Below are 23,976 nucleotides of genomic sequence, written 5' to 3'. Positions count from 1 at the left end.
GAGACAGGCAGATACCTCTATCTAGCTATTTGCTACTTTCCCCCGAGTACATCAGTTTATGCATCACCCAGAGGACAGTCCCCTTTCTCTATTTTGGATGATGACATATGGGAGTTCTCTAGGGACGGTGACATTATTATCCTCGAGGACTTCAATGCTAGGACTGCCCATCACCGGGCAGTGTTTTATGATACTTCAGAGGAAATGCTAAGAGAGCTAGATGTTGCAGAGACGGGCCTTTCCAGACTATCACACAATGTGGAATATACTGAGTATGGGCGACACCTGATAGACATGGGCACTGCACATGGATTGGCCATCTTGAACGGCCTACAGAGATTTCCTGCTGCGGGAGGTTTTACATGCTTCCCACACAGACATGGAGCCAGCACAGTGGACTATGTCATGGCACAGCCGAATCTCATCTCTAGTATCCAAGAGCTCACAGTTGGGCCCAGACCAGTCGGGTGGGCAGTGGACCATGCTCTGGTGTCGATGACCATCTCCTTCCAGTTCAGTGTAGCACACAGGCCACGAGTAGCAGCCCCTACTCGCTATACATTCACACGGGAGACGGACTCTGTATACATGGACGGAATCTACAGACGCCTATGCACTGAGGACCCGGGGCGACCTCTGGAGGAGCTAACTACTATACTGACACAGACATTACATGAGGCAGCAGCAAAAGCATACCCACACACCCAGCCTGAGCAGAGCCGCCGATCAAGGAGCATGCCTCAGAACAGCTGGTACGATGAGGAGTGCCGCCAGACTAGAGCCAGACTTCAGAGGGAGGTGTTGTTGGGGGACGTCACTCACAGACAGTCACAGATTGACTTCTGACGCCTGGTGCGGCGGAAGAAGAGGGCTTTTTTGGCTCGACTCGAGCAGGATCTATATCAGTTATTCTTGAGTCAGGACTCGCGTGAGGCGTGGCGGCTCTTTCATGAGCAGTCCCCCCCCCTGCTATTTCCTCCACAGAGACCTGGGGTCAGTACGCATCATCTTTGTACACAGTACCTGGACAGCCGCCCCTCCCCAACCCCCCCGATCCATGTCCACACGCATGTGTCTTTTTCACCGCTGAGATGGTAATGAAAGCTATTGACAGGATGAAGACTGGGAGAGCATATGATCATGATGGCCTAGTCGTTGAGCATTTCATGCATGCCAAAGACCTACTAGCAGAGCTTCTAGCAGTTATGTTTAACCGTGCCATGTGTGAGGGCCTACCGGACACTTGGAGCCTATCTACGATCGTACCTATCTTCAAATCAGGAGACCCCATGGAGCCTGGGAATTATCGCACTATTATAATTGGGCACACACTGGCACAGTTGTATGCATCCATTCTTGAGCAACAGCTGAGTAGATGGGCAGAGAGGGAAGGAATACGTGCAACTGGGCAGGCAGGATTCAGGAAAGGCTTCTCTACTCTTGACCATATCCTAACACTCAGGGCCATCATCGAGGAAGGCAGATCTCATGGGAGACGGATCTATTGTAGCTTTGTGGACTTCCGCAAAGGTTTCGACACGGTACCCAGAGCTAGACTGATGCGCAGATTACAGGAAATGGGAGTACCCACAGAACTCATTTGGGGGATCATGGCATTGTACAGATCAGTAGTAGGGCATGTACGCACCCTGGAGGGACTTTCTACACCGGTTCACTCCACTATTGGGGTAAAGCAGGGCTGCCCGCTCTCTCCTACTCTTTTCGGTATGTATGTGGATGAGGTTTCTGACTACATTGACAGTGATGGGGATAAAGGTGCTCAGTTGGCAGGGACATGGATTCCACTTTTGTTATATGCTGATGACATAGTGTTGATCTCCGAATCCCCAGAGGGAATGCAACGTCAATTGGATGCTTTGCATACGTTTGCCCACGAAAGTGGTTTGTCTGTCAACCTGGGTAAAACCAAGGTTATGGTGTTTAATACCACCCCACAGTGGATCAGGAGGTTAGCACCTACATTCACATACGACCAGGAGACTGTGGAGTACACAGATGCTTACACTTACCTTGGAGTGGTTTTTAGCGGACCTGCATTCTCACTCAGAAGAGCAGCAGAGACCAGACTTACTAGAGCCCACGCAGCATTGGGTAGATTGGAGAGGATGTGTTCGCAGGTTCAGTTTCAGGAGCCCCGGACGAAGCTCTGGCTCTTCGACACTTTGGTAGCTTCAGCATTGCTCTATGGAACCGAGATATGGGGACCTTCACTGGATCACCACGGGAGGCCGGGTCGGTCAGATGGATGGAGGAACATGGAGAAACCTCTCGTCTCTATAATCTCGCGGCTCATTAGAGCCAAGGCATCAGTACCACGGGCCATTATCCAAGCAGAGCTAGCGGCCCCCCCACTTGTGGTGGAGGCGCTCACCAAATCAATCTCCTTCATAAACCGCACATGGGAACTTCCTAGAGACAGATATGCTCGCATAGCACTTGAATCCTCTCGACAGTTAGCTATACAAGGAGATACAACACGCTGGTATGGGGAGATGACATCATGGTTTCAGGCACATGGGTTCAGCATAGACAGGCTGCCACCATTCCATTACTCATTAGATGCACCATCTCTCACTCTTACACAGTCAGAGATCACCAAGCTCATCCGCCAAGACCTGACCCAGCTAGACACCAGGAGGACGTGGATACAACCAGCACAGGAATTGGGCACGAAGATGGCTTTCTACAGAGACCACCTTCTCCAGCTTACGGAAAATGTTTTGTGGCGAGACCCAGATACATGGATACCCACTTGTCTCATGGGATACAATGTGCTATTGGCCAGTTACGCACATCTTCTCACCAGTTGCAGATTGAGACTAGGAGATACAGCGGAGTACCAGCAGAGGACAAGACATGCCCCTTGTGTAACATGGAACCTGAGACAGAGCTACACTATACATGCCGCTGCCCCGTCTACTACGAGATACGAGGCCGCTTCCATTGCTTGTTCAGAGAAGGTTTTGGACCACTCTCAAGAGTCATGGGATACGAAGATAAGAGATGTCTGGGTTTGTTCTTGCTCGAGCTGCGCAGACACAGAGATAGCCTGATGAATGGCAAGGCTAGCCAATCTCAAAGACGGATCACAGACTTCTTCAGAGCAGACACGGGACAGCCGCAAGAGCCACTCCCACAACAGAGCTCCCCCTCGTCTCACACCAAAGGCACACTGATTGACCGAGCGATTAAACTGGGAAATCCAGGCGCCCGCGACAGCAAAGAACTACACAGCATCGACGGAGGCTACGACAGAAAATTCGGAGCACGCTGGCCAGGCATGCACGACGCCCGGTCAGACTACTAACCATGGAGGAAATTGATGAGATTCGCCAACGACCGATGCTAGATCTCTTGTGATTCAGCTATCCCAACAAGCCGCCCATTTTTTGCTTAGTTTTTTGCTTGGCTCACATCGACCAACTTAGGACCCCCATAGTATATATCTTTGTTTTGTATTGTTGTTAGGTTATCTTGTTACTCTGACTTGGTATCAGATCCATCACTTTGTAACTTTCGGGTCTCATAGGTCATTATGGCCTTTTCAAGACGTTAATATAACATTTCATCTCTCTCTCTCTCTCTCTCTCTCTCTCTCTCTCTCTCTCTCTCTCTCTCTCTCTCTCTCAAGGTGTGGTGCAGCCATCGCATAAGGTGTGGTGCTCCAGCTATCGTGTGCAGGTGCTCCAACCAACCCGTTGCACGGAGCTCCAACAGCTCTTCTCTCACGCTACACATCAGCTTTGGAGTGGGAGAGCACTAGGTGCTCGCACCACCTCTGCAACAAGTGCACGCAAGCAAATGCAACAGCCATGCACATGCTACAGGTACAGCAAGCACTAGCAGCACGTGCAAAGCACCCAACAGGTAGCGTATAGGGTGACAGCAGCTCTAGGGTCTGCTAAGCACTCTACAACCACTGTGACAAAGGTCTGCTAGGCAATTTTGGGTTGCAACCAATCCCCCTTACTCTCTCATCTGAAAACAGTGAGTGATCTGGCTTGGGCGGCAAACCGGCACACAGTCAGTGAATACAGTCATCGTACAGTTTCAGGCCAAGAGGGTGCATGACGGTGGATAGCAACAAGAAAGGCCTCACGCGAAGTGCCTGAGGATGGACAAATCAATTGACCTCGGGGATGATGATATCTACGAAACCCCGCCTAAATCAAAAGCAACATTTAGGCGGAGGATTCGAGAGAGCACACTGTCGCCAGCTTTATGAGAGCAGAGAAACTTTCTAGAGTCAAAGATGACTTAATGTATGAGAAGGTGCAGGTGATGATTAAGGCGGAGCTAAGCCTTTTGAGGGGTGACATTGAAAAAGAGATGTATCCAAATGCGGAGACTTACAAAAAAGCTATATATACAGATATGAGGAAAGAGTGGCACAGAGATGCTTGGTAAGCGTGAGGAGATGTACACATCATCGAAGGCCGAAATACAGACCATAGTGAGGGCAGAAGTGAATGTAATGGAATGCAAGATGCAAAAAAGATTAGAGGATATGAGTGCGCGAATGCGGTGCGTGTGCGGAGAGTGAGAAGGGGAGAGAGAGAGAGAGTACATAGGATGTGGGTGGAGCTCCCAAATCTCACTGTATGAGCACAATGTGAGAATGAGTGAGACCTCCTCATTCTTTGTATGTATAAAGAATAAGGAGATAAATGTGGGCGATCGGCCACTGGCCGACAGACACGGGCAAAGCACGGTGAGGCACACCGCCTTTACCTAACATTCTCCCACTAAAGGCTGTGTGCCGATAAGTGGCGAGAAGAGTAGCCTACAATTAGTATATACAAGAGGTGAGAGAAGACGGCTCTCAACCTAAGCCCACTGGCTCACTCTGTAACCGCCCTAGTGTAGATACAATATACATACCACTAGGGCTAGAGCTACGACGACACTCTTGATGTAGGTATCGAGTGACGACCTGCATGGCTCCACAATGCACAATGCCAGTGTCAGTCATCGCACGACTGACAACTCCAACTGCAAATGCACCAACCGCATAAGCAAGTTCAGGTCTCGAAACCAAAAGGTCAGACATGAGAGACCCGAAAGCCGATGAAACATGCACTATGTGTGCCAACCTATCCCTGTCAACAACCTCAGTGCCATATGCATCCTCATCAGGAACCACCTGACTATGCATCACCATGTCAGCATCGTCTGGCAAAGGCATATCTGTTGAGAATGACCACAAAACCGAAAAATCAGCACCACTTCAATCACACACAGCTATGTGAAGGACACCGTCACCCTCAAACATATCAGACGCATCATAGAACAATGCATCGGTCTCTGGCTCAACTGATGTCACCTCAACTGATGACTGACAAAGTTGTACATCCCCAGAGATACCACTGTCTGCTGAGCGTCACCACAAGACAAATGCACAACCTGCTCTCCATGCAGCACATCCGCAAAAGAGACACGCCTCGCCTCTTGCTCCAAACATGGCTGCAAATATACAGAGACTACACCGCCTCGTGTGTCAGAATATGCAAAGGGTATACCAGACCACTCCTAGCACCTCTGGCTATCACCACTGATCCCCTATGCATTTGAAATGACCGCTCGCCAAGCAGTTCACAATGTCCACTACTCTGCAATTGACGCACTGAAATGAGACTCTAGCTGAGTCCTGGTACATAACCTACATCTCGTAGCGTAAGCAATGCACCGCTAGGTAAAGACATGCATACATCTCCAGCACTCATCTATGTCATGTGTTGAACCATCAACAAATTGCATACAACTAAGTCTCCCACAAGAGAAAGAGCAAAACAAATCACGACGTGGCGTCACGTGAAAAACTGCATGGTTGTCTAGTAGAAAATGCGTAAACAATGTGCTATCCCAAGGCACAAAGTAGTCTGAAGGCAAAAGCTAGACTCAAAAGTGACATGCCCGTCACATGCACTCTCTAGCATCTGTCCTCATAGTAGCACCATGCATCTGCCTCTTCCGCTGCCTCATATGCATGAAGCAACAGCGCCTAATATGCCCATCGTAGCCGCAGTGTCAACATGTCAGTCGCGATCGTGAGCGAGAACCGCCTCTAACGTGAAGCGTCTCCATATCCATGCCAAAACTATGGCAAACAAAGTGGGAGGTAGCTCAACCACTACACAATGCTCAAAAGCATGATCAGTCGCATCAATATTGATGCTCACATATGCATTAAACAACTCCACAATCTACAAACTCTGCAAGCATAAACTGAGACAAACTGCTCAACTGAGCGTAAAGCGCATAACCATATACGCAAGTAGAGAGCAAACTAGCTCAGAACGCGTCCCACAAGAGAAACTGTCTTCAGAAATCTGCAAAAACCTGTGAAACGTGTGACTAGTCTGTATTGTAGCCACACAAGCATTTGCAAATCCTCTCCTGCGAGAGTGGATACAAGAACACCAACTGTATCCGCATAATGCATACATAGCATAAAACCTCACAAAATCGTATTAAAAAAAAACTCTTTGAAATGCCCCACACAGTCAAACAATGCGCATGAAACAGCATCCGAATGTGTAACAATCCGAAAGTCACATCCCAAAGTGTCACTTGCATATGCAAAAACAAGGTGAATTCTCTCTCAAATAGCACCATAGTGTGCCATACATAGCCAAAGATGCAAACCACATCACTCTCTACACTGTAAGAATCAAACAGCAAAACCTCGATATGTCGAGATTGTTGACAGGTTGCTGCAGAAAATTCAACGCTCGGAATTTCAAATTTCTGATATGACCAACGCGTCCGAAACGTGCCAAAACCTCAGGGTAGACTCTTGGATCACATGTATCTGAGTCCAGATGTGAGATATGCCAAAAGCCTCCATTTTCGGCCCAAAAACGCAGCATAAATTTGCTACTTTTGCACCTGCTGTAATTCAGAGCAGAATTTCAGAAAACGGACATCACCACCACGTCCAGAATGTGCCAAAACCCCAACCTAGACTCTGGATCATATCCATCCAACTCCGTGTGACGTAGATATACAAAAAACATTGTTTCGGGAGCCAAAAACAGCAAACACGAGCTGCAACACTTCTTGTTCCTGCTCTTTTTTTGCAAAATTCAGCAATGGCTTGCTACACAAGCTCTACACAAGCTGAATATACATGCTTAAGCTGAGATCTGACACCGTCGAGCCGTATCCACCTCCGTCGAGCTCAAGCCGCCATAGCCGAGCTCTATCGCTTCTGTCTCGTCGGGAAGCCGTCGCACACATCACCAAAGCTCTGATACCAATTGTGAGTGCGCGAATGCGGTACGTGTGCGGAGAGCGAGAAGAGGAGAGAGAGAGTACACAGTATGTGGGTGAAGCTCCCAAATCTCACTGTATGAGCACAATGTGAGAATGAGTGAGAGCTCCTTAATCTTTGTATGAGCACACCGCCTTTACCTAACAGACGATGCACTTGCTGCTTTCAAATTCTGGAAATCAAAAATGGAAGAACACATGAATGAAAAGGATGCATTGATCGAAGCACTTAAGGGAGAACTCGCAGCTTGCAAAAATGCCGTCGTGAAGGAGAAAGAAAATCAACCCTCAATGATATAGGAGCTCGAAAGCATTAAGGATCATGTGAAAACTCTACGGGAAGAGGAAGAGCAGAAGGCACGTACAACCTCTTCACGGACGGAGCACCTATTCAAAACACAAGAGAAAGTTGATAAAGCTAAAAAGTGGATAGAGGACGCAAAGAAAGGAAAAGATAAGATGAATGAAGCCACACCGACATCCACTATCATCAATATGACAATTGAGGAGGAGTAAAAGAGGAAGACTAGAGCCCTTCATGTGCGTGTTACAAGTCTCAAAGACACTGGAAAAGTAGACGAAGAAGTGCAGGAGTTCTTGAAGCGCATGGGTATTTCTAAACCCCCACACACAGGTGCTTAGAGAGTGGGCAAGAAGGGAAGTGATGAGAAAGCAAGTCCCAAGGAAAGAGCACTCATAATATGTTTCCCTACGTTGGAAGCTAGGAAGGAATTCCTGAAGAAGAGACCAACACTCAAGCAAACCAAGAAATTTTTGGGTGATGACCTCACTCTAACACAAGTAGCACACATCAAGGTGGTACCAAACGTACTGTACGTGGAGTATATGTACGTACTGTACGTTGTTCCGTACAAGAAAAAAAATTATGTACGTAAAAATACGTACTCTTGTAAAAAAACCGCAAAGTACTAAATTTTCTAGGACATTTCCAATAAAAAACGAGAGAAGCCAACAACTTATAGAGACATTCAAAGACACGTTTTACAAGACAACCACATACTGTGTAACTATTGCAAGAGACTTGGATTTTTATTTTAAATCAGCACCGTATGGGCTTCCCACACCACCCCAAAAAAAAAAAAAACGACGTACAGATCGTTCCATACGGTACGGATCCATACAGAATGTCCGTACAGTACGGAACCGATCCGTACGTACGTTTTGATCCACCCTTGGCACACATGCAAGAGTTGATGCCAGAGATCAAGAGAGTGAGGGAGAAGAGAAAGTTGCTTTCTACAAGGGGAGGGAGAGTAGTGATGTTGGAAACACGCACCTGACGACGGTGCGAGACCTATGGGACTAACCTTAGAATGGCAGCATGGAATTGTAATGGATCAATGAAGCTGGATGTAGGCGCATTTGAGGATAGCTTTAAGGGAAGAGACATTATTTTTTACTCGGAAACGCATCAAACCCCTGGCAGCAAATTACCTAGAGTGACAGGATACCATTGGGAGACTACTTGTAGGCAGGATGTGAGATCAACGCATAGAGGACGTGGGTCAGGAGGTGTGGCAGTCCTTTTCAGGGAGGAGCTTCAGCCCCTCATTCGTATTGTTCGGAGAGATGAGCAGGCCAGATATATGTGGGTCAGAGTGAGCGAAGACACGGAGGCCACTCTACATTGCAATATGCTATTTCGCCCCCAACACATCTCATTATGCATCACCCAAGGGAAAGTCACCCTACATGATATTGGATAAGGACATATGGGAGTTCTCTAGGGATGGAGATGTCATTCTCTTGGGAGGACGGGCCAATCTCAGACAGCTTTCTACGATATCTCAGAAGAAATGTTGAGAGAATTGGATGTCAATGATATGGGATTGGCCAGGTGTTCGCAAGATGAGGAGCACACTGGATATGGGGGATATTTGACAGATATGGGGACAGCACATGGACTGGCTATCTTTAATGGCCTCCAAAGATTTCCGACGTCGAATGAGTTCACTTGTTTCTCTCATAGACATGGGGCTAGCACAGTGGATTATGGTTTGGCTAAGCCCAGTTTCATATCCTCTATTCAGGACTTTACAGTCGGGCCCAAGCCTATCGGGGTAGCAGTAGATCATGCCCTCCTCACGTTTGCTGTCTCATTCCAGTTCAGCACAGCTCGACTGGCACATACATCTACGCATACCTGATACAGTTTTATTTCAGAGACTGATTCTATCTACATTGATGGTATCTACAGACGCTTATGCACAGAGGATCCCGGGAGACCTCTAGAGGAGCTCACTTATATATTGACAGAGACAATACAGGATGCAACAGCAGAGGCATACCCACACAATGAGCCTAGGCAACGACGACATTCTGAGAGCATACCCCAAAATAGCTGGTATGATGAGGAATGTAGAGAGACCAGAGCCCGACTTTAGAGGGAGGTACTTCTAGGAGTCATCACTCATAGGCAGTCACGGATTGTTTCTCGGTGTTTGGTGCGACGAACGAAGAGGGCGCTTCTAGCTCGATTAGAGCAGGATTTACCAGCTCTTTTTGAGCCAGGATTCAGACAAGGCATGGCGACTGTCACGAGGACGTGGCAGTTATTAACCATGTCACAGAGATGTGGCAACTGCTAACCTTGGTTGTTGGTTTCTTTCCAATGGGGTTTATTTTATTTGTTTAAGACCCTCTTTTTGAAGTAGCAAACGGTCGGACATTGTATGGCCAATGTGAACGGTAGATTCACCCGCAGACGGGAAGTGGTCGGCACTGGAATTCGTATGATAAGAGGATGTCTAGGCTCAGAGCAAGATCATATAGGTCCCCCCGTCGCACTTCGCAAGTTGGTGGATACTAGGAAGTGAACTCAATTAAGGCGTAAAGTCAAGGTGGGACTACCAACAAAAAGTATCCAACAGTTGGGCCACATTGCACTTTTGGATGCGGTCCCAATGAGGATAGATGGTCAGAAGACCAGTGGGAGCCCAACGGAAGCATCTCCTAAAATTTAGGGAACTGCTATTTTGGGCCGTGAAATGTGTTCGCGTCATTACCTCCGGTATGACTAGGGGAACACTTTATAACTCTGCCGCGAAGTCAACTGACGCGTCGGTTGGGATATTTTTAAGCAGCGAACCCGAAACGGGAAAATGCTTGAAAATGCGCCAAGTGTCACATTTTGGTGAACTTTCCTCTTGCAAAAAAATGGGCGCTGATTTTTATGCTGGGAGAGGCCTCATTTGCAACCTGTCACAGGTTAAGAGCTATGGAGTGCTTTCTTTCCCTCTCATGTACAGTGTGGTGCTAGGAGTGATGCCCTGTACACTACACACTGCTCTCTCTCTCCCCTACGTGCAGTTATGTGATGCCCCACAAGAGGGCTACTCATTTGACTGATGTACAGTTGTGTGGGTTCATGCTTTTGTGCTGAGGCAAGAGCCTCCTTGAGCAGGAACAGGGGTAGCTAACTGCTGCTCCAAAGCAAGCACTGGTGAGGGTCATAACCTCACCGTACAGGTGCAAAATCAACGCTGTGTATGCGCTGTAAATTCACTGTTTTTCAGCCATACGGACGCCAAGATCATTGGGAATCGTGCCCCACTGGCAAAGGACAGTTAGGGGACTGTTTGGGGTTGAAAACAGGGCAAAAACCAGTAAATACAGCGTGCTGAATTTACTGTTTTTGGACAGGAATCAGAGGGTATACGACAGTGCAAGCGAGTTCCAGAAGGGGAATTGGTTTCGCGCAAGTTTTGGGGCTGTTATGCTGCCGAAATTTGGCCAAATCAAATGGTATCTACGTGGATACACGTGAAGGATTCCCAAGACCTTACCTTGTAATTTACCCTCCTAAAGAATAAAGAAATACCGAAAGGGGCGCCAATTTTGGGGCCTACAGGTTGTCGGCGTCTGCTCGGAGCATTCTAGCTTCCGAGCTGTGTGTGTGATTAAGTGTTAATTCCCATAGCAGGTTCTCTTTGCAAAGTGCTCTGTGTGTGTGTATAAAGTAAAGAATTTCGGGTGAAAGCCAACGCCTACCGCCCTACGGGCCGGTTTCATGGTTCCATTGCCGGGATGTCAATCACTTTTTCCTCAAAGAGTGAGCCTGGATTGTTCAGGGTAAAGACACACAGTGCAAGAACACGGGGATTACACTATGGCCGACAAGGGGAAGGGAATTATGGAAGAGGGTTCCTCTCCAAAGGACAGGCAGGAGATTCCTATGGTTTTTGAGATTGGCGAGAGCTCACGGCCACGTCAGTCTGTACCTACTGTCAACGTGAATGTCCCTCCAGTAGTACAAGGCTTTATGACAGGGCAAATTGAGGATGATGCGTTTAAGACTCAGTTAGTTGCCGCGGTGAATGTCTTTTCGCAGCTGGTGCAGAATCCGAGGTTTATGGAATTCTTGCAAGCGCCACCAGTGCAACAGCAAAATAGGCAACCTACGCCGCGTACAGAGCTTGTTGAAGCTCAAGCCCAGGTACTTCATGAGGCGCAGGAGGAAAGGGAACACTCGCATGTTGCGGAGTCGGGGGCTCCAAAGCAGGTTCCTCCCGTGCTTGAACAGGTGGCTAGAACGCCTATTCCACAGGTTATGCCAGTTCAGCCCGCCACCTTTCAGAGCCAGCATGCTGTCTTGAATGGACAGGGAGCTGGATACCAGGCTATGCACTCAGTTTTTCCACCACCCACGGTACATCCTGGGTATTTCGGGGGTGGATCAGTGTTCCAAAGTATGGCTGGTTATGCGTCTGGAAGTCAGCCGTACATGCCAGGAACAGTGTTCGGGGGTATGCAAGGCATCATGCCAAACCCAATGTATGGTACTATCGGCATGCAGCAAGGTTTCCACGGCAACCAGAGCCAGTTTGGGGTGCCACAGGGTCATTTTGGCATGGCTGGTTTTTCTGGACAGCAGCCAGATATCGCACCTCTGACGCAAAAAGTGAATGGCCAACACGTGCCGATCATGCCTAGTACAGTGCCCATGTTGCAGACCATTCCGTATGACAACTTGGGGGCACTAGAGAAGCCGAAGGCTTACAAAGAAGGTGGTGCAGCAGTAAAGTTCAGTACCTTCAGTGGTTTCGAGGACAAGACAAAGGCACTCACTTTCCTCCAGCAGTTTGATACAGCTTATGCGGGAGGGAATTTTACAGAGGCCTCGAAGGTCAGGAAAGCTGCCACTTTCTTAAAGGACAATGCGCTTACATGGTGGACGACATTGTTAATGCAAGGACAGGCACCCGCCACTTGGGTTTACTTCAAGCAAATGTTTGCATCTGCTTGGCTATCAAATGAATTTGAAGCCAATGTCTTGACAGATTGGCACCAGCTTACGGCAGCTTCGTGCAAGAGCTTGCTGGAGTACAATAGGAGGTTTTGTAAAGCATTACTCTCAGTGACCTCCTACAGATTTGTGCCATTGACAGAGCAGATAGAGAAGTATTGTTGTGGGCTGCCTAAAGGGCTTCGCGATTACTGTACAAAGAATAGAGTGGCTACCCTTACTCAGCTTATGGAAGTTGCGAACACTGGTCTTGCCCTGTTGAAAGGAGAGGACAGTGGATTTCCGAGCAATGATAAAGGAGGGCAGCAAAAGAAAAATTCAGCGAAGAAGCCCTTTGTGAAAACGGCTCCTGATGCGTCACAGGGGTCAGAACAGGCCACCAAAGACAAGGATTCAGCTGGGACTTCTGGAGCGCAGGCAAAGAAACAGAAAAGGAAGCCTTTTGTGCGCAAGTCGCTCGAGGAAAAGAAGGTCCTAATGGCTAAGAACAAATGCTTTATATGCGAGCAGCCTGGTCACTTTTCTATCAATTGTCCACAAAGGAAAAGGCCAGCTGACTCAGAGGATAAAGAAGACCAGAAAGGCAAGAAGCCTAAACCCACGGCAGGTTTAGTGCCAGACATGGTGGGTGACAGGCCCAGCACAGATGCCAGTGAGTTATGCAGGGCATGGGGTAAAGTTAGGGATCAGACGGCAATCATCTTCTTTGATCCAGGTGCCAAAGCCAACTTTATCTCACCAGAGTTAGCTATGAAGCTCGGCATCAAAGCTGAAGAGATGGGGTACACCGCATAGGCAGGGTTGGCATGTCCTGGCCACTCAGAGTGTGTTACTCCCATCATTGGAAAACTGCGTCTGCATATTCAGTCGTATGTGGACACTGAAGAGTTTTACATCATGCCGCTGGAAGGTTGTGACGCCTTGTTAGGGATCCCGTGGATGTTCCGAGTGCATGGAGTCTTGGATGCCTACAACAAAAAGATCACTGTACAGCATAGGGGCAAAACTCACATCTTGGATGTAAAGCTTAAAGGAGAGTCAGTCCCTATTGTATCTGCTTCTGCTATCACTTCTGTAATAAAGAATCATCTTTCTGTGTACTTGATTTTTGCACGTGATGTCTCAGATAGGGATCAGTCAAATTTATCTGTGTTAGATAAAGAAAGGTCAGCATTTTTGCAAAAGTTTAGTGACTGTTTTTCTGATTCATTACCGTCGCAATTACCGCCAGAGAGACCTGAGGACCATCGGATAGATTTGGTGCCAGGGTGTAGCCCACCAAATAGACCTCCCTACAGGGTTAGTGCGGCGCAGCAGAAAGAGATTATGGGCCAGGTTGAGGAGTTATTAGAGAAGGGGCTGATTCAACCTAGTTCTTCACCCTTTTGCTCCCCAGTGCTCCTAGTGCAGAAGAAGGATGGCTCATGGCGCATGTGTATTGATTACCGTGCGTTGAATAAGAATACCATCAAGAATAGGTTTCCTATTCCTCGCATTGATGATATTCTCGATCGTTTAGAGGGTGCTGCAATTTTCAGCAGGATAGACCTGAAGAGTGGGTACCATCAGATTCGTATAAGCCCAGAGGATGTGCACAAGACTGCGTTTAGAACGACATTTGGTCTTTATGAGTTTCTAGTGATGCCGTTTGGGCTAACAAATGCTCTTGCCACGTTCAACAGAATGATAGACCGGATTTTCCGCTCGCATCAACAGTTTGTTGGAACATTCTTCGATGACATGATTGTGTATTCGAAGAATGAAGAGGAGCATAGGCGTCACTTGACCATTGTGTTCGAAGAGCTGCGCAGTCACAGGTTACTTGTCAATCCTAAGAAAAGTGAATTCTTCCTGGAAGAGATCCACTTTCTGGGCCACATAGTCTCAAAGGATGGTGTTAGAATGGATCCCGCAAAGGTCGAAGCTATCAAGACATGGCCAGACTTGAAGACTGTGCACGATGTCAGAAGCTTCTTGGGATTGTGTTCCTACTATAGAAGGTTTATCAGAAATTTTGCAGAGATAGCATCGCCTCTTCACGCATTGCAAAAGAAAGAGGTCACTTTCAGATGGACCCAAAAAGAGATTTCAGCTTTTAGTCTCTTAAAGGAAAAGTTGACTTCAGATCCAGTTATTGTTTTGCCAGATCTCAGGAAGTCATTTGTGGTCCAATGTGACGCGTGTGGCAGTAGCATCAGAGCAGTGCTAATGCAAGATGGACGGGTAGTAGCCTATGAAAGCCGAATTTTGCAAGGGCCAGAGAGGACTATGCAAGTCTATGAGAAAGAGCTCTTGGCCGTGATTCATGCGCTTTCTAGCTGGAAGCACTACCTCTTAGGTGCTGATTTTGTTGTCCAAACAGATCATCAGACCTTGCGATACTTCTTGACACAGTCAAAGTTATCCGAAAAGCATATGCGATGGGCAAACATTCTTTCCATGTTCCACTTCCAGATTATGCATGTGGAAGGCAAGAAGAATGTTGTGGCTGATGCGTTATCAAGAAAGCCACAAATTTCAGCTGTGTCAATTCCTTATCATCATGAGTTAGATGACATGAAGGAACAGTATACTGCTGATGAAGATTTTGCAAGGATCTTTGAACAGTTACAAGAGGGGCAACATCACGAGCACTACCTCCTCAGAGACGGTTTTATGATGATGCATGGCAGACTTTGTGTCACTAGGCCACTGCGACATAAGGTCATGGAAGAGAGTCATGTCCCACCGTATGCAGGGCATCGTGGCATTGATGCAACAGTTAAAGCGGTAGAGACGTTCTTCTATTGGCCTACCTTGAGGAGAGATGTGGATGCCTTTGTGCGAGCATGCATAGTTTGCCAAAAGGTCAAGTTTGACAGGCAAAAGGCACCAGGGTTGTTACAACCACTGCCGATTCCGGATAAGCCATGGGAAAGCATTGCTATGGACTTTATCTTTGATCTTCCAAGAACGCCAACAGGGAATGATGGTATATGGACCATTATCTGCAGGTTCAGCAAGCAGGCCCATTTTATCCCTGTCAGGAAGAAGATAAAATCTGATCAGATGGCACGCTTGTTCATATACAATGTGTTTAAGTACCATGGTATGCCACAATCGATTATCAATGATCGTGATCCTCGCATGACCAGTTTGTTCTGGAGAGGATTGTTTGAGAACATGGGTACTACGCTCAAGTTCTCGTCTTCGTTTCATCCACAAACTGATGGACAGTCAGAAGAGGCTAATTCTACTGTCTTAGATCTGCTGAAATGCTATGTGTCAGATAATAAGGGCAAGTGGGAACAGTATTTGCCTATGCTTGAGTATGCGTACAATAATACGGTGCATTCGTCTACTGGAAAAGCACCTTTTGAAATTGTTAAAGGCGGCAAAAAGGTTCCTCCCATTTTGCATACAAAGGACAAGATCTTTGAGGCAGATCGATATGTTGAGAACATGGATGAGATGTATAAGAAGATTAAAGTTGCCTTGGACAAGACTCAGGCAAAACAGAAAAAGGCTGCTGATCGTCACCGTCGTGAATTGCTACTATCACCTGGTGATTGGGTTCTCTTAAGGTTCGAAAAGGCAAGGTTAAAGAAGATGAAGGGCAAGGAACGGCTGTTTCCTAAGCTCAGCATGCGTTACTATGGGCCTTTTCAAGTGCTTGACAAGATCAGCGATGTGGCTTACAGGCTGAAATTGCCTGATGCATGGAAGATTCATAATGCGTTTCACGTGAGTCTTCTAAGACCCTTCGTGGGTGATGTGCCAGAAGATATGCCAGTTGAGGATCAGCCAGAAGTTGAAGAACTTGATGAGATCTTGGTACCTGAGCAAGTTTTGGCACATAAGGACAGAAAAGTTAAAGGACAAGTTGCAAGACGCTATTTGGTGAAGTTCAAGAACTATCCGCCTATGGATGCAAAGTGGATGGAAGAGCATGAACTATCAGAGTCACCAAATGTATTGCAGCTTTACCTTGAAGCCTTTGGGTTACAGCCTACTTATGCCCCAACCCAACGTGTGCAAAGGAGGGGTAATGATAGAGCTAGTACATCAAATGTACATATGAATTCAGTGCCATAGATGGAAATGGCAAAAGTATGAAGGCCTCATTAAGTCATTTGTATCTATGTATGTTACGACCTTTCTTGCGGATACATGCGATGATAAAAGAGTGTTAATAGCACAAGATCATCAATGGCGTGTATTTATGGCATGCAATTGAGGACGTTTGCGATTTCAAGAGGGGGGTATGTCACGAGGACGTAGCAGTTATTAACCATGTCACAGAGATGTGGCAACTGCTAACCTTGGTTGTTGGTTTCTTTCCAATGGGGTTTATTTTATTTGTTTAAGACCCTCTTTTTGAAGTAGCAAACGGTCGGACATTGTATGGCCAACGTGAACGGTAGATTCACCCGCAGACGGGAAGTGGTCGGCACTGGAATTCGTATGGTAAGAGGATGTCTAGGCTCAGAGCAAGATCATATAGGTCCCCCCGTCGCACTTAGCAAGTTGGTGGATACTAGGAAGTGAACTCAATTAAGGCGTAAAGTCAAGGTGGGACTACCAACAAAAAGTATCCAACAGTTGGGCCACATTGCACTTTTGGATGCGGTCCCAATGAGGATAGATGGTCAGAAGACCAGTGGGAGCCCAACGGAAGCATCTCCTAAAATTTAGGGAACTGCTATTTTGGGCCGTGAAATGTGTTCGCGTCATTACCTCCGGTATGACTAGGGGAACACTTTATAACTCTGCCGCGAAGTCAACTGACGCGTCGGTTGGGATATTTTTAAGCGGCGAACCCGAAACGGGAAAATGCTTGAAAATGCGCCAAGTGTCACATTTTGGTGAACTTTCCTCTTGCAGAAAAATGGGCGCTGATTTTTATGCTGGGAGAGGCCTCATTTGCAACCTGTCACAGGTTAAGAGCTATGGAGTGCTTTCTTTCCCTCTCATGTACAGTGTGGTGCTAGGAGTGATGCCCTGCATACTACACACTGCTCTCTCTCTCCCCTACGTGCAGTTATGTGATGCCCCACAAGAGGGCTACTCATTTGACTGATGTACAGTTGTGTGGGTTCATACTTTTGTGCTGAGGCAAGAGCCTCCTTGAGCAGGAACAGGGGTAGCTAACTGCTGCTCCAAAGCAAGCACTGGTGAGGGTCATAACCTCACCGTACAGGTGCAAAATCAGCGCTGTGTATGCGCTGTAAATTCACTGTTTTTCAGCCATACGGACGCCAGGATCATTGGGAATCGTGCCCCACTGGCAAAGGACAGTTAGGGGACTGTTTGGGGCTGAAAACAGGGCAAAAACCAGTAAATACAGCATGCTGAATTTACTGTTTTTGGACAGGAATCAGAGGGTATACAACAGTGCAAGCGAGTTCCAGCAAGGGAATTGGTTTCGCGCAAGTTTTGGGGCTGTTATGCTGCCGAAATTTGGCCAAATCAAATGGTATCTAGGTGGATACACGTGAAGGATTCCCAGGACCTTACCTTGTAATTTACCCTCCTAAAGAATAAAGAAATACCGAAAGGGGCGCCAATTTTGGGGCCTACAGGTTGTCGGCGTCTACTCGGAGCATTCTAGCTTCCGAGCTGTGTGTGTGATTAAGTGTTAATTCCCATAGCAGGTTCTCTTTGCAAAGTGCTCTGTGTGTGTGTATAAAGTAAAGAATTTCGGGTGAAAGCCAACGCCTACCGCCCTACGGGCCGGTTTCAGCGACTCTTCCATGGGCATTCTCCCCCACCAATCATCACTCCTACGGAGATATGGGGTCAGTATGCATCATCTTTTTACACACTCTTGAGGCAGCCACCTCTTCCGGATCCGCCAGAACCATGCCAACATACATGTGCTTTCTTTACCACCGAGATGGTAAAGAAGGCCACTGACAGAATGAGGACTCAGAGACAATATGATCACGATGGCCAGCAAAGCATTTTATACATGCTAGAGATTTTCTTGTAGAGCTGCTAGCAATGATGTTCAACCATGCCATGTGCGAGAGCCTACCTAATACTTGGAGTCTGTCTACTATCGTACCTATCTTCAAGTCAGGGGACCCCACGGAGCCTGGGAACTACCGCACTATCATGATTGGACACACATTGGCACGGTTGCATGCATCCATCCTTGAGCAGCAGTTGAGTAGATGGGCAGAGAGAGAGGGTGTACGGACAGCAAGACAGGCGGGTTTCAAGCAGTCATAGGGGACGGCCCCTAGAGGCGAGGGACGCCCGTATCTAGGACGGGGACGGGGACAAGGACGGGTGGGTACGTGTTGGGACGGACGACAACCGGACTGCCAGCTGGGTCGCAACCTGAACGTCTCGGGGCCGGAAGGGGATGGTAGGGGACGGCAAGGGACGGTCAGTTTCTCTCCAACAACCATATTTTTTTAACTTTGAAGCTTTCAAGCCTCAAGGGGCTGCACCCCCATGGCTATAAAAGCCACCCTTGTGGCATGTACTTTTCATTTTGTATCCATCTCGATTCTCATGCCATCGATGTTTTATTAGCACATTTGTGTCTATATGACTCATGTTATTTGGTCTATTTAGAGTAAATTTGTGGTCAAAGTGATGCTCTATGTGTGGCATGTGTGTAGGTCTAAAAATGCCAAAAAAACTGTGTTTTTCTTTTGCCGTTCCGACCCCCGTCCCCGTCCTCGTTCCCAACCCCGACCTATCGTTCCATGTTACTATGGAACTTTCAAGAGAGGTTTCTCTACTCTTGATCATATTCTGACACTCAGAACCATTATTGAGGAGGGAAGATCGCGTGGGAGACGGCTCTATTGTTGCTTTGTGGATTTCTGCAAAGCCTTTGATACAGTGCCCAGAGCTAAATTGATGCGCATATTGCAAGAGATGGGGGTACCCACCGAGTTGATTTGGGGGATCATGGCTCTATACAGGTCAGTAGTGGGGCATGTACGCGCTCTAGAGGGGATTTCTAATTTGGTTCAATCCACTAACAGGGTGACATAGGGCTGCCCGCTATCTCCTACACTATTTGGCATGTATGTGGATGAGGTTGCTGACTACATTGAGAGGGATGGTGATAGAGGAGCATAGTTGGCAGGGACATGGATCCCACTATTGTTATATGTTGATGACATTGTGTTGATTTTTGACTCCCCGGAGGGGATGCCGCATCATTTAGATGCTTTATACACATTTGCCAACAATAGTGGATTGTTTGTTAACCTAGGGAAAACCAAGGTTATGGTGTTCACCACACCATAGTGGGTCAGGAGGTCAGCACCCACATTTTCATATGGCCAAGAGACGGTGGAGTATACAGATGCATACACCTATCTTGAGGTAGTCTTCAGTGGACCAGTGTTTTCATTGAGGAGAGCAGTAGAGACCAGATTGACGAGAGCTCATGCAGCCGTGGGAGGATTGGAGAAGATGTGTTCGCAGGTTCAGTTTAAGAAACCTTGAACAAAGCTCTGGCTTTTTGATACTTTAGTGGCTTCAGCTATGCTTTATGGAGTCCAGATTTGGGGACCCTCGATGGACCACCATAGCAGATTTGGTAGCACTGATGGATGGAGATGTATGGAGAGGGCTTTAGTCTCTATGATCTCTCTCTCTCTCTCTCTCTCTCTCTCTCTCTCTCTCTCTCTCTCTCTCTCTCTCTCTCTCTCTCTCTCTCTCTCTCTCTCTCTCTCTCTCTCTCTCTCTCTCTCTCTCTCTCTCTCTCCGGCAAACTTTAGAGCCCGCTTCTACCAGAGGTATATTAGTGGACAGAGCCACTGAGCTCGGGAGAGCTAGACGCCCACGTCTACGGGGGCGACCACGACATCGATGGAGGCTCCATCAGAGAATGAGGACTATTCTAGCACAACATGGGAGACGCCCAGTTTTACCGTACCTAAGCCTTCATAAGTTCTTAAGCCCAAGTTTTCCCTATATGAGGAGTAGGAGGCCCAGCATTTTCACATCAAATCAAGAAGCACCAGTTCAGCCCCAGCATGTTTGCCAAGGACCAGCTGGCGTTTTTGCAGCAACACATCAGCCGAGCGTTTTGGTAGCAAATCAGCCAGCGATCCCAAATCTGCAGCAGATCAGCTAGTGTTTGCAATTTTCAGCCCTCTTCCTTGCGGGAGACGTGCAAGATCTGCAAGCGTTAGCCCTTTAAATGAGGTCGGCACTTCGGCAGCCCATGCCTCTCTTCTGCCATTCCCTTGCCGTCATCGAGTGCTCCCATTGTTGTCCATCATCGGCATCATCGAGATTTGCGTTTTTAGCCCTTCATTCCTCTCACACCAGAAACGCAAATCACACCAGAAACGCAAATCAGCCCCAGATCTACCTCTTAGTGGCCATCCGCAATCCCACATCGAGAAGGATCCAAAGGGGCATCAAATCAGCCCCGGAGGTGCCTCATCTTGAGGAGTTACCGCGGCGATAACCACCATTCGAGTCAATAGAGTATGCACTTGAGCTATTGCATTGTGTACATTCCATTTACACAATCAAAAGCAAATACTAAATCAGCAACCGTGTGGAGGGTCCTTGAGAGGGTTGGTTGGGACCTCATCGGATGTCATTCTCCTCTTTTTCTCTCTCCCCCCCTCTGCACATCTCTACCGTTCTCTCTCATTCCCTCTCTTTGGGAAAGTAAAAGGAACCATCATTCATGCTAAAGCAATCATTAACCCAAGGAAAGAAGTAAAGATTTGTGGAAGTGTAAATCCTAGATCTTCATCATTTCAATCCCACAACACCTGACATCTTTGCAGTTTTGTAGTTAGGCAAAACAACTTAACAAGCCTTCACTCTTGTTAGTGGATTTTCGCTTTGTTTTGTACCTCGCTTCAAACCGTTGTATCACGCTCCATATCGTTGACTTTTCGTCTCATAGGTCATTTTGGCCTTGTGCAAGCGTTAAATTCACATTTGATTTAATTTCATTTCATTCATCTCCCTCCCTCCCTCTCTCTCTCTCTCTCTCTCTCTCTCTCTCTCTCTCTCTCTCTCTCTCTCTCTCTCTCTCTCTCTCTCTCTCTCTCTCTCTCTCTCTCTCTCTCTCTCTCTCTCTCTCTCTGTGGAAATCTCGAAATGCTGCGCATTGTAGAATCGGCACGCCAGGCATTAATCCACGTGCTTGACCTGCTTCAATGTGCAACGAGCTTTCAACTAGCATATGATTTTTTCCAATTGTAACCCAAAAGGGGTTTTTTCTCAGAAGCAAAGGAGCAACCTCAAGCAGGGGGCAAGCTTCTCTCTCACACACACACAACACCGCCTCTCTCTCTCTCTCTCTCTCTCTCTCTCTCTCTCTCTCTCTCTCTCTCTCTCTCTCTCTCTCTCTCTGGATATCTGAAAATGCTGTGCATTGTAGAATGGGCACGCCAGGCATTAATCCACGTGCTTGACCTGCTTCAATGTGCAACGAGCTTTCAACTAGCATATGATTTTTTCCAATTGTAACCCAAAAGGGGTTTTTTCTCAGAAGCAAAGGAGCAACCTCAAGCAGGGGCCAGCTTCTCAAGCAGGGGGCAAGCTTCTCACTCACACACACACAACACCGCCTCTCTCTCTCTCTCTCTCTCTCTCTCTCTCTCTCTCTCTCTCTCTCTCTCTCTCTCTCTCTCTCTCTCTGTGTGTGTGTGTGTGTGTGTGTGTGTGTGTGTGTGTGTGTGTGTGTGTGGGAGAGCCAAAAGTGGGCGACTTGAAGAAGGAAAAATTCGACCTTGTGTGATGGAGGAGCTGAACACAATCAAAGAACAAGTGCGGATCATCGAGGAAAAGAAGTCGTCTTGGGTCGAGGTCATCACCAAGACACAAAAGAAAGTGGAGGCGGCCGAGAAGTGGATCGAGGTCGCCAAAAAAGGGAAAGGTAAAGAGGCTTCTTCTACACCTACCATCATTAACATGACCTTCGAAGAAGAGCAAAGAAGGCGGGTACGTGCCTTACATGTGAGGGTCACCGGTCTCAAGGATGTCAACAATATTAAAACATGAGGTCACAAGCCTCATGTTTCCTCGCCTTGGAGGAGGAGTTCTTGAAGAGGCCAACCTCGAGAAGACAAGTTGGAGAGTCCTCTTCGTCTTCCGCTGCAATTAAGGCCCCAGCCTTCGTCCATTTGGAGATCATTCCACCTAAGACTTCTCCTACAATAACGGAGGTTGTGATAGTTCTTGTGGTATGCAACTCGATTGAATTCTTGATAGGGGTGCTTCGTGGCACATGACGCCTTCATTTGACAAAATCTTTTAAGCTGGCTGAATGTTTTTGGGTCGGTAAGCTTTACATACAGAAAGGTGTCAGCTATGGGCATAATTATGCCTGCACTTATTTGCAGTGAAGATATTCAAAACAAAACAGAAGTACATTTGGCCAAACTCAAGCAGACACCAATTGAAACCTTAGGAGTGATATACAATCTGGGATGGACACTTACATTTTCTTCCACTATATCCAAGTCAGAAATCTTCTTTGATGAACTCTTGAGCCCCTCTGATGAAGCTTCTCGAGCTCGGAAGTAACTTTGAGAAAAGGATGCCTCGTCATCCTCCACGACCTCTTTATCATTCTCTGCAGGATTGTTGGGCAGCTCCTGAGGCGAAGATGAGATTCACGATAGTGAGATAGTGAGATTATTGCAGAGAACATGAAATTTGCTTGAGAGAGTGAAAGGGAGAGAGAGAGTGTGAACTGTACAGACCGCGACTAGGCTTCCATTGTCAGGAGAGGCTAGTTGATCGGATTTTCGTTTCTTGAGAGTAGAGGGGGTTGTTGCCTGCTTCGTCGGTTCGGCCCGCTGTCGCGAGGCTTTGTTTCGCCCCATTCGAATTTGCAAGGTCGAGTTGAAAATGGCGGGAGCAGGAAGTACCAGCTGTTAAACAATCAGAATCCTTTTGCGTGTAAGTGAGGTTGGGGAAGAAGTTTGTTTTTTTTCTTGCACACGTCTCTCTCTCTCTCTCTCTCTGCGTAGGAGGCTTGGATCGCTTAGAGGGCTCCCCCATACACCCTCTAAAAGCGTTTGTAGAGGGCCTTCAAAAACGAAAATGTATGCCCCATAGCTTTCCCTAGTTTTATGGCACCCTCTTCCACAAACTTTGGGGGTAACCTGTAGTGACTGCTACAATTTAGGTAGGGGGGTGTCTCAACCACCCCGTACATCAAAAGAAGCACCATTTGTATAAGCTATAAGAGGTAAAAGGGGTAGGGATGCTAAAAATAGAATAAAAACAAAGGGCTATAGCAAGTCACGTTTGGGGATATGTCATTTTTAAGGGGCCTCCAAAAAGTAATGGGTCCATGCTCCTTAAAGGGCCTATGGGGGAGCCCTCTTAGGCCAGGCCTCACTCCATCGTTGACGGCTCGCCTCGTAACTGGGCAAGTGGGCAAGGTGCAATTGTGCATGAGCTCTGCGCAGGTAGGCCGAAATAGGTGC

The 23,976-nt window shown here is 47.4% G+C and overlaps 1 protein-coding gene across 1 annotated transcript in view; it reads right to left on the bottom strand.

Moving 5' to 3' along the window:
• The window catches only part of ORC2 (origin recognition complex second largest subunit 2), a 56,857-nt gene extending 33,318 nt beyond the window's left edge, over positions 1 to 23,539 (bottom strand). The window contains exons 1-2 of the mRNA XM_086505486.1: positions 23,245 to 23,539; positions 22,981 to 23,136 (exon numbers count right to left, since the gene is read on the bottom strand). Of these exons, the coding sequence (XP_086361612.1) occupies positions 22,981 to 23,136; positions 23,245 to 23,367 (279 nt within the window). The 5' untranslated portion in view covers positions 23,368 to 23,539. The remainder of the gene's footprint in view (positions 1 to 22,980; positions 23,137 to 23,244) is intronic.
• Between the last annotated feature and the right edge of the window lie 437 nt (positions 23,540 to 23,976).

Source organism: Adiantum capillus-veneris, chromosome 29 (assembly GCF_014529385.1).
Source record: "Adiantum capillus-veneris isolate H3 chromosome 29, ASM1452938v2, whole genome shotgun sequence".
In the NCBI taxonomy this organism is placed as follows: Eukaryota; Viridiplantae; Streptophyta; class Polypodiopsida; order Polypodiales; family Pteridaceae; genus Adiantum; species Adiantum capillus-veneris.
Note: the sequence above shows the minus strand (reverse complement) of the source record. Positions and strands in the feature narration are given on the sequence as shown.